Source organism: Pelmatolapia mariae, linkage group LG14 (genome assembly GCF_036321145.2).
Source record: "Pelmatolapia mariae isolate MD_Pm_ZW linkage group LG14, Pm_UMD_F_2, whole genome shotgun sequence".
In the NCBI taxonomy this organism is placed as follows: domain Eukaryota; kingdom Metazoa; phylum Chordata; class Actinopteri; order Cichliformes; family Cichlidae; genus Pelmatolapia; species Pelmatolapia mariae.
In genome coordinates this window covers 36,993,880-37,003,641 of record NC_086239.1, presented here as the reverse complement: position 1 = coordinate 37,003,641, position 9,762 = coordinate 36,993,880, and the positions used below count along the sequence as shown (strand labels likewise).

The 9,762-nt window shown below is 42.3% G+C and overlaps 1 protein-coding gene across 5 annotated transcripts in view; it reads left to right on the top strand.

The window, feature by feature from the left end:
* Positions 1 to 5,945: 5,945 nt before the first annotated feature.
* LOC134640550 (alpha-actinin-4-like) overlaps positions 5,946 to 9,762 on the top strand; it is a 57,778-nt gene continuing 53,961 nt past the window's right edge. For 3 of the 5 annotated variants that reach the window (XM_063492432.1, XM_063492430.1, XM_063492431.1), the window contains exon 1: positions 5,947 to 6,330. In XM_063492432.1, coding sequence (XP_063348502.1) covers positions 6,205 to 6,330 — 126 coding nt within the window. In that variant the 5' untranslated portion in view covers positions 5,947 to 6,204. Of the gene's footprint in view, positions 6,331 to 9,762 lie in introns of all 5 variants that reach the window. The other 2 variants (XM_063492433.1, XM_063492434.1) reach the window with 1 other exon arrangement.

Genomic DNA, 9,762 nt, shown 5'->3' with positions numbered 1-9,762 from the left:
TTCTCTTAATATGGTCATCTCAGGCACACAGCCATTCAAATCTGCTGTTCACAATGGACAGCCAATCAGAGCAAAGCTATCTTAAAAGAATAAAGGCATGCAAAGCTACTCTACAGGTGTCTTTTCATTTTCTGTGAGTCTTTCCCTCAGCCAGACCAGATGTGAAGCTTTAAGCTGATCTCCTTGCTGCCTGGTTGTGTGAATGTGTGTGCCGTACGGTGACCGTAGCCATGGGAGATCTTCTGAGAAATGACCCTCTGTCCTCTGCTCATGGCTGGAATGTGTAAATATCCGTCTTCCAGCATCATTCCTCAAAGTGAGAGCAGTCAGAGATGCACATACCAGCGGGTCTGTGCGTGTGTGTGTTTGTGTGCTTCCTGCATTTTTTAGAACTGCATGTCACACTCATAGATCCACGCCCTTCAGTGGAAGCTGCTCAAATGATTTATTTTTTTTTTTTGTGCCTGATTTCACAGCAACATATTTATACGGAAATAAAAACAATCATCAGTTCAACATAATAAAGGTGCGTGTGTTCCCCCTGTGTTTGTTTTTCCATAAAACACCACACACGTCCTGAAGAAACAACATGAACACTACATGCTTAAAAGGTTCAGTTTCAGTTGTTATTACACTCTGAAATCTGACAGTAGAAGTAATAAAGTTTTTTTTTTTAAAGAGACTTAGTAGTTCAGCTTTCTGTTTCGGCTCGATGTGGTTTCCAGTTTTTGGCTCTTTCCTCCTGATGTTTTTTGGATGGCCAACCAGTCTGTCCTACTCTGGTTGTTTTTTTCCACTGAGATAAAGTGTGGCTTCCTGCATGAGAAATGTTTGAATGCTCGAAGCTTTCCCAACTGAGAGAAGGGACCCTGATGTATCTGCATCCATAATAAGAGTCGGTGGAATTCAGCATTCCCTTTATTACCTCATTCAGCAATGAAGACAATGAACCATTGAAGTGTGATCCTATAGTTATAACAGTTTTCCAAGCAGATGCTCTGTTCTGCAACATTACACTGCTGCATTAAAATGTATAAAAACCATATTGTTATGATGTTGGTGCTTCGTGAATAAAGATTAAAAAGCTGAACATACCATTAAGTCACACAAATCCTAAATAAAGGCAGGATGTAGTCTGAACCACCTTTCAGGAGGAAGAGAGAGAGTGTGTACATTTTTCTTCTGTTGTTGTGTGTTGTGTGTTATTTTTTATTCCTGCTCTTTTTGCTGCTGTAATGCTTTGAATTTCCCAACTATGGGACTGATAAAGGCTATCTTGTCTTGTCTTATCTTATCTTTACATTTCCAACCTAATGAACGGGCATTTCCTATCTGCTGTTCTCTTTATATGACCTGCATGAAGCAACATGGTAAAACCCTTTTTGTTGTAGTCCATCCTCAGGTCCTTACAGTTACCAACATCATTAAATAGTCTTTATTAAACTGCCCTTCATGCCTTTTGTTGACCTCATGATTTTTTTTCTACTTAGGTCAGGAAAAGACAAAAGAGTTGATTTTTTTTTTTAATTAATTGACCACAGTTGTGGTTTTCAGGGCTTTTTTTCAAGATATTTCCCATTTTATTTTCTACTTTCTGTTCTCTTTATTCCTCTCTCGGTTTCACTTCCTGTCCTTTTCAGTTTTCACTCTTGATATTGTGGCATTTCCCACATGATCTAAGAGAACAAGCTGGCAAATTTTCACTACCCATAAAGGAAACATTTAATACTTTAATTTATCCTTCAGAAACATTCATATTCAAAATGTGTGATTTTATTCCCTAGACAGGAGTGCTATTATGGAATATGACTGTTAAATGTAAGCAGCAATTAAATCTGTCAGAGAAATGCAGTGAAGTGCAATATAATAGATGTAGAGAGTGACAGGTACAAGTTTATATCTTCATTAATCACCAAAGTTCTCAGGAGCCTTAAGTGTATTTAAATAAGCAGTGCATTCTCTGTCTTGGCTCAGCTTCCCAAGATGCAGCACATCTCTCTGGAAAAGATGGAGGGGAAACAAATGAATTTTATTTTTATGTAGCTCATGTTTGATAGTTGGCATCTGAACTGTTTCACTGAGATTTGAATGCAAATTGTTGTCAGTATTTGTATATTTACACGACAAAAGAAATATTATTGGAAGATACACAAGCAGGGAATGTGCAGAGCTCTACATCATCAACTCATGTGTTAGCCTCACCGGCTATCCAGGACTTCACAAGTGGCCTGCTGATGATGACTGAAGACGCAGACTGTACTTACAGCACTGAGCTGTTAGCAGCACCATAATGCCCCGCATGAAAACATCAGAGGTGGAGCATTGTCCCACTGCAGTCTCTGCTGTACGTGCTGCTCTGGGCCGCTGTGACACTAATCAAGAAGGACAGCCTGAGCATGACCTACTTCTGTAGGTGGCTCCTGCAGGCAGGACAGTCACCCTGAAAACAGCCTGAGCCGCCTCCTGCCAGATGGAGGCGATGATACCGCAGCTCAGGCTTTCCTGTTTTATGATGCCAGTCCTCTGGGTCAGTGCTTCTCAGATGGGTCGGATCATGACCACTTTATGATCACAAGCTGCACATGAATCAGCAACAAAAGATTTGCTTTCATTTTCTGAGCTGTTTCTTTATCAGAGGAAGCTGTAACGTCTGTCATTGCTTCATAATTTACTACATTTATAAGCAATAGGCTTGTATAGCAGTATTCCTTCTTGGTCTCCAGGTAAGAATCCTCTGGCCAGGCAGCATTATGTTGTCTGTCCATGTTATTAATTTAACGGATTATTACAGCTTGTTTCAGTCTACTGTACCATACAAAGGCCACCTATAAATGAATGAACCATCAGGCGCTGATGAATATTCCAGTGATTAGGCCAGCTGGCCACCATTCCCCAGCAGTGATCTCTAATAACCGTTCCAACGTGTCCATCCCAGACAGCTCATTCCTGTTTTTTTGCTTTCAGCCAGACTGAAAATTAGCTTTTTGGAAGCTGCAGGAAGCTCACACCAGCTGACCTGATAGCCAGTGTTTTGTCTGTGACTCCACATTTCCTTAAATCTGAACAATGAAGGTGAAGAGTGCAAAGATAGCACAGAGACACAACAGACCCCTATGCCATGTTGAAACTAATCAAGTTCATATTTTGAGTGAGGCTTTTTTGTGGATCTTTGCCCACCTCAGAGTCACAGGATTTCTTCTACACTGCTCTTTAAAACTTTGTTCATTCCAGCTCCTAAATCTGATGCAGTTCTGCATCAGCTGCAATCACAGCAGCGACTTCAGAACACAAACACTGTTTTCAGCATCGCCACTGTCATCCGAGACCTTTAATATCTGTCCGCTGAGCAGGCACACTGATGACATCAAGCCGGACACTTTAGAGGCCTGTACAGGCAGATCTCTATTTTTCCTTGTGTTCTGATTCTTTCTGACCACATATGTGGATCAGAAGTTTAGGACTAAAATGAAATGTTTACTTTTTTTATGGATCAAAGACTTTTGGAATAACAATAATATAATAGTGTAACATACTTTCTCATGTGTGGGACAGTTGCAGTCGTCAGTGTCATCAGTGTTCTCATCAGTCATGCTAATTACTTCTGATACTAAGAATACCCAAAGTTACTGCTAACAGTATCATTACACCGAGCTTGGTTGTGATCCCAGTGATATATTGCCAGGACAATATTACTTATTTGAATTACAGTTGTAAAAGTTAGTAGAAGTCACCTGAGGGGAACCTGTGACAGCCCTGGACTCCCAGGGGTGCCCATAGCCCCAGTATGCCCCAGTTTGATTGTGAAATGATGGATTCTGTATCATGAGCATGAGTTTGGCTTCTAAATAAAATCAAATAAAATGCAATGTCCTGACTGTGGTGACCCTGTTGAGTTTGATTGTGTGATCCAAATACAATCACACATTTATTCCTGCTCTTAAAAAACAAACAAACAAAAAAACCACCCTAAAACCCAACAATTTAAAATGTCTAAATTTGTATTGTGAATCCGAAATGTAGGCGAAGCAGTCGTGATAAATGACCGTGAGTTAAATCACCAAGGCGGGGATCTTTTTTTTTTTTTTTTAGCTTTCGCTTGTAAATACTTCGGATATTTCAAATTTATAAAGCTTCATTGTTTCAGCAGCTCACGTTCAAATGCTGTATTGAATATTTATGAAAGTTGTCTTGGCCTATTGGAGGACAAGTGTGTCAGGTCTCTGCAGATTCATAGCGGGAAACCGGCGACGGTACTTTCAAAATAAAATTAAACAGCTACAGAAAGATCACGAAACATGCTGGCTTTTGGACTTTATTTAGATTACATTTAAATTAATCTCTAGCTGTAAAAGTTTGAATGAACAATGGAGGGTTTTTCTACCTGCTTTAACAGGATTGTACATAAGTAATATTTCACTACCAGTGGAAAGTAGGTGAGACTTTTTTGCTGTTTTTGGTAAGGTTTCCTATTTATATGTGTTTTCTCAGTTACACACAGTTCACAGTGTTTGGGGTTTTATTGACATATACCACTTCAAAAATTGAATTTAAACCTGTTTGGAAAACAAAATTGAGAGCTTTTTACAGCATAAATGTAAAGCCAAATGAAACTTACTTATGTGCTGATTTAGTGTCTGTTAACAACAAAACTTGACTTACCTGCTTAAATAAAGGTCACACTGACTTTCTGCACCCCTAGTGGTATCAATTGGTATTACACTAAAGTGTAGCCTAGCTTATACCAACTCCCGTTAATATCAAAAACACAAAACAAATATGTTTATGAAATAAAGTCATAGCAGTTGTTTCTTCACATTATCTTAATAGTTTGAGTTAATCTTGGAAGGTTTTTAAGTCATTTTAAACACAGCAAATACATTTAGCACCCTTAAGTCCCAAAGTGGCCTGAGACGTTTTTCAGAAAAGAAAATCTCAAGAATTTACAAGATCGCAGAATCTTCAAGTAACACATTCATTACTTTCGACTGACCCAAAACTTTAAAAATTACTTAACTGTGTTTTAAATTTACAAGCGAAATAGTTTAGAGCAAGGTGCACACTAAAAGTGAACTCTTACTAAAAATAGGAGAAAAAAGCTGTTTTGGTTAACCCTAAGGAGCTTGGAAAGAAAAGCGACTGGACTTCAATAGTGGGTCAACAACTCTCTTAAGAGACAACTCCCACTAGGGCTTAAATAGCTGGGACTCTTCACCATTTGGTCTTAGAACTGATGAAGCTTCTGGGATGAGAGGTGAAATGAAAAGAATCTTAAAGAAGTCCAGTCGCTCTTCCTTCCAAGCTTCACAGATTACCAAGACCTGGATGACTGAGAACTTTCACAGACTTAACAGACTAACTTAAAAAGAATAACTAGACTTTTAGGGAAAGAGGAAATCTACGTAGTGCACTTAAAAAACAACAACAACAACAAAAAACGGAGAAAACCGATTACGTTTAGTCTTTAATTCAGTCAAAAAGCATATGAAGTACTTTTAAACACAGGGGTTTGCAACATGAATGCCTCCAGAATTTTGGGTGGGGCCACTAAAAATACCAAGGTGGCCCAGGACAGGAAATTGTGAGGGACATACAAAGTGACACAATACAAATGACAGAAATTGCAGGATTAATAACAAGGTAATGTTTCAACTCATTGTAGGGTGTCTTCCTCTTTATTAAAATTATTAAAATTATTACCAACATAGAGTGGTCTTGCCAACAAATTTTGTGGGGAGGCCAGTGCCCCCACTATTTCGACACTGGTGGCGCCCCTGATTTGCAATCAGTGCAACAGGAAATAGTCATAATAATTAATTTTAAAGAAAGTAATCAGAGGAACGGTGACGCGCATCTGATTTATTTTTGAAAGGCTTCACCGGAAGTGCGTCTTCTCGGTGGGTCGTGCTTGCCGGTGTCGGTGTGTGTAGGAGCGGCCGGTTCCTCCCAGCAGCCACACCGTTCAGAGGCAGAGCTTTTCTTCACACAGCAGCAGCGGCACACACCGGATATTCATCTCATTAAAAACACTCACGGCTGGAAGCGGCGAGAGAAGAAGGACTCTTTCCTGGCTCGGTTATCCCTCCCCGTCCCGCCTCTCTGATTTGGGTCGTCTTTGCTCTTTTTCCCCCCATTTTTATTTTTTATTTTTGTACATTTTTGCCTGTGACAGTTTCTCCGTGGCGCACTCAGGTTTCTTTTGCTGACATGGTAGATTATCACGCTGCCAATAACCAGTCGACCGTCGGCGGGGCGCAGACCTACATGGAGCAGGAGAACGACTGGGACCGAGACCTGCTGCTGGACCCGGCCTGGGAGAAGCAGCAGAGGAAGGTAAGGCAGCCGAAGTCTCGGGGCCCAGCTGGGCCGAGTGGAGCCGGGCTCGGAGGAGGAGGCGGGCAGAAAGAAAATGGCAGTGGAGGAAGGATGCGATGGGGAGGTCAGAGACCGAGTGTGGGCCTCGGTGTAGCTTCACAAACCCCGCATTTACTCCCTGTGCTACTCACCTTCTCTCTCCTCAGCCCGGGGGTCCTCCGAGCTCTACTCCTCGGTGCAAAGCAACCCCCCCCCCCCCAAATAAGCTGGTTTCCTCCTCTCTAAATCACTGAATGAAAAGTCCTGAGTGTGTGTGTGTGTGTGTGTGATATTAGCTGCAGCTTTCACTCCTTCAGATGTGATTTTTTTCCCCTCCTCTGAGTGGAAACAAGGCGCCACATTGTTGCAGAAAAATCCACGCTGTGATTGTGCAGACAGCTCAGCCTCACGATAACCGCACAGCGGACTTTATGAAGGCTTCGTGCAGGCGGCTCGCCTCCCTGGCACGCCTGCTTGTGTGGTTGGTTGGAGGCCGATAAAATTGTTGGAAGATCCGACCGATACTGTGGCGTTAAAGGCCGATATTCAGAGACTTTCACGTTGAGGATTCTCAAGCGTTTCGAGAGATGCTTCGGGTGATATGCGGGGCAAATGAAATTCTTTCGCGGTTAACTTTTTTCTCTTCTGGTCATTGCAGCTATTTTGAGATCGGTTACAAATGATTACATAGTGATTTGTAGATCCCGTGATGATCGAGGTTATTTAATCCCAAGCCACAGTGCTAAGGTGTTAAAATGAAATAAAGCTGAGCTGTCAGCAGTAATGCTGTACGAGCAGAGTACTTCTCTCTGGTGTGACAGTGGTTCTACTCTCAGCTCTGGACGCCCACTTCCTGAGCTGCAGATTTGAACCAGCTTTAGGATTATTCAGCAAAAATGTGGAGAAGCCAAATAACATGAAATCACTCAGTTGGCACCGTGTGTGTGCATCTGGCTATTCAGCTTCACAGATCACCAACACTCTGATCCCAATAAGAACATTTTGATTCTTTTCAATAATCTGAAACGTGGTCCTGTTCCTTAATTTTCTTCTGCTCTGTCCACTCCTCATCTTTCACTTCTTCCTCCTCAGCAATGGCTGAGCTAGCTTTTTAATTCTTGAACTGCTTGATATTCTGCAAAGTGTATATAAATGATGTTACACTAGAGCTGCTTGAGTATGGCAAAAATACAATTATTTTGGTTATGTAACATGATTAATCCTAAACTTAGAGTCTTATAATTATTTACGATTGCCCCCCAAACTTGAATATAATTCAGATGAAAAGGTGTTGAGGGTGACAGCTGCTGCTGGGTCCAGACTAGCAGATGTGGTTGAGCCTAAACGGCAAGTGAGTGCTGTGAAAACACAGCAAAGTTCAGTGGATGCACTTGATGTGTAACATAACCCCAAATTAGGTCTTTGTAGGGAAGAAGAATGCGGACAAACTAATCACTTTATACTTTCTGATTAATTACCCAGCCCTGTGATGCACCCATGCTTTTACCACACCACTAAACCGCTCCCACATCAAATGCTTTACCTTCTAAATCTTCAGAAGGGAGCGGCGAGGCGGTCTAATGGAAGATAATTTAAAGTGAGGAATGATTAAGAGTATCTCTTTCATTGACTGGCTGGATGACTGACATACTTTTTGGTGGTGTGACGGCGTGCCGAGCCTCGACTCCTGCATTGCTGTTAGGCCGCTTAGCATTTTAGTCATTGCCGACATCACGCTCCCTCCACCTGAGGTTAGGCGACTCTGTGCGCGCTATGCGTGTTTGCCCACACATCACACAGGTCAAAGTTTCTTGTAAAGGAAAACCTCTCCTACAATCATTAACAGAGCGGGAGGCCTGCAGTACAGACCTGTGCTGAGGTCGGGTCCTGCAGTGGAGGCTGATGGGTATTTGGTTGATTGGGGACGCGTCCCCTTGCCAAACATTGAGCTAGAGTGATGGAGGTAGGGAGGGGTGCAAGGGCAAATTCCTGTGGTGTATTCATTCAAACTCACTGTGCCAGTTACTACGCAAAAATGTAGATATGCCTCCTGCAAGCATATCGAGACAAATGGCTGTAATGAGTGTGGGAATGGCTTGTCCTCCCTGTGTGTGTGAGGGGTCAGTCTGAAAGGTCAAAAACAGGAGCAGTGTGTCACAAGCAACATTTTCCATCATGCTGCCTGCAGCCCATTGACAGTGTTGAGTGATATAAGAATGGAAAATCAGCTGGGTTTTTATTAGTTTGGCCTTTTTTATTTTGGGGACACAGAGCAGCTCTACCTCATCGAGTCACGAGGACACTCAAACACTGAAACCTTTCAGTAATCCAGAAAAGAGAAACAAATGCAGGAGGTGCTTGAAAAGAAGACATTTGGCTTTATGCTGCACCAGAATAACTTGTTTCAGGACTCTCCTGTGAGAGTCATTTCAGCTCTTTGGCAGAAGCAGCGTTTGTCCTTGTAGTTGTCCATTTCGTACATTTCTCAACACCCCAGAGTAGCTGGACCGAGCCCACGCAAGTCCAGTAAATTGCAGTTTGTTACAGACGAAGCTCCTCGCCTGACAAACATGCAATTAAGTCTTTCTCGCTGCTCGGTTGCACGTCCAAACACGCCAAAGTACGCAGTGACGCCACTGAAGGCTTTTTTTATTGCAACTGTTGCCGCTGTGGCAGACTGCTCATGCAAATCCAGCTCCTCAGCAACAGTTAGGCTGTGCATACTTTTTCGTGTCATGTGGCAGGGAGGAGGCAGGGCCAGGTGGGTGGATGAGCTAACGAGGAAAGTAGTAAAGTACACACAAGCCAAAGGGCCCCGGGTGCTTGGCATCACCAGAGAGGGGCTGTTCTTATTTATCAAAGTGATACTACTTTGAGATTAATGGGAACTTGCCCCACCAGTAGCTTTGGGATAGTTCACACAAAAAGGACAACAGCAGCTGATAAATATGTTTATCAAGTGAAAGAGCCAAGGTGAAGATTTCTTCTTTGTAAAGAGACAAAAATAGAAAACCTACATGCCAGAGTTTTCTTTTCTTCCCTCATCTCCTGTCAGGAACTCGGAGCAGTGATTGGGAAACGTTTCCTCTCATAAATCAACTGTGGTCACTGACTCTGATGGTTATCGGAGCTTATTTTCCTACACTGACAGCCGTTTCAATCTCGCAGCCAGTTTGTACTGAACTGATTGTGATATGGATGCAGACTTTGTAACTGACTGAAGGGTTGTGGGCAGTAGATGGGGTATAATTTCCATTTTACACTACCTGTCAGGTGGCTCGTTGGGGCGATTTATACCTGTGTTAATTATGCTTCTTATTTCTTAGACAAACAATCCTTTACAATCAGAGTTGATGTGTTTCGGTGCAGATGTGTTCTGCAGTGCAATTTGTTTGCAGTTAGCCGTCCCCC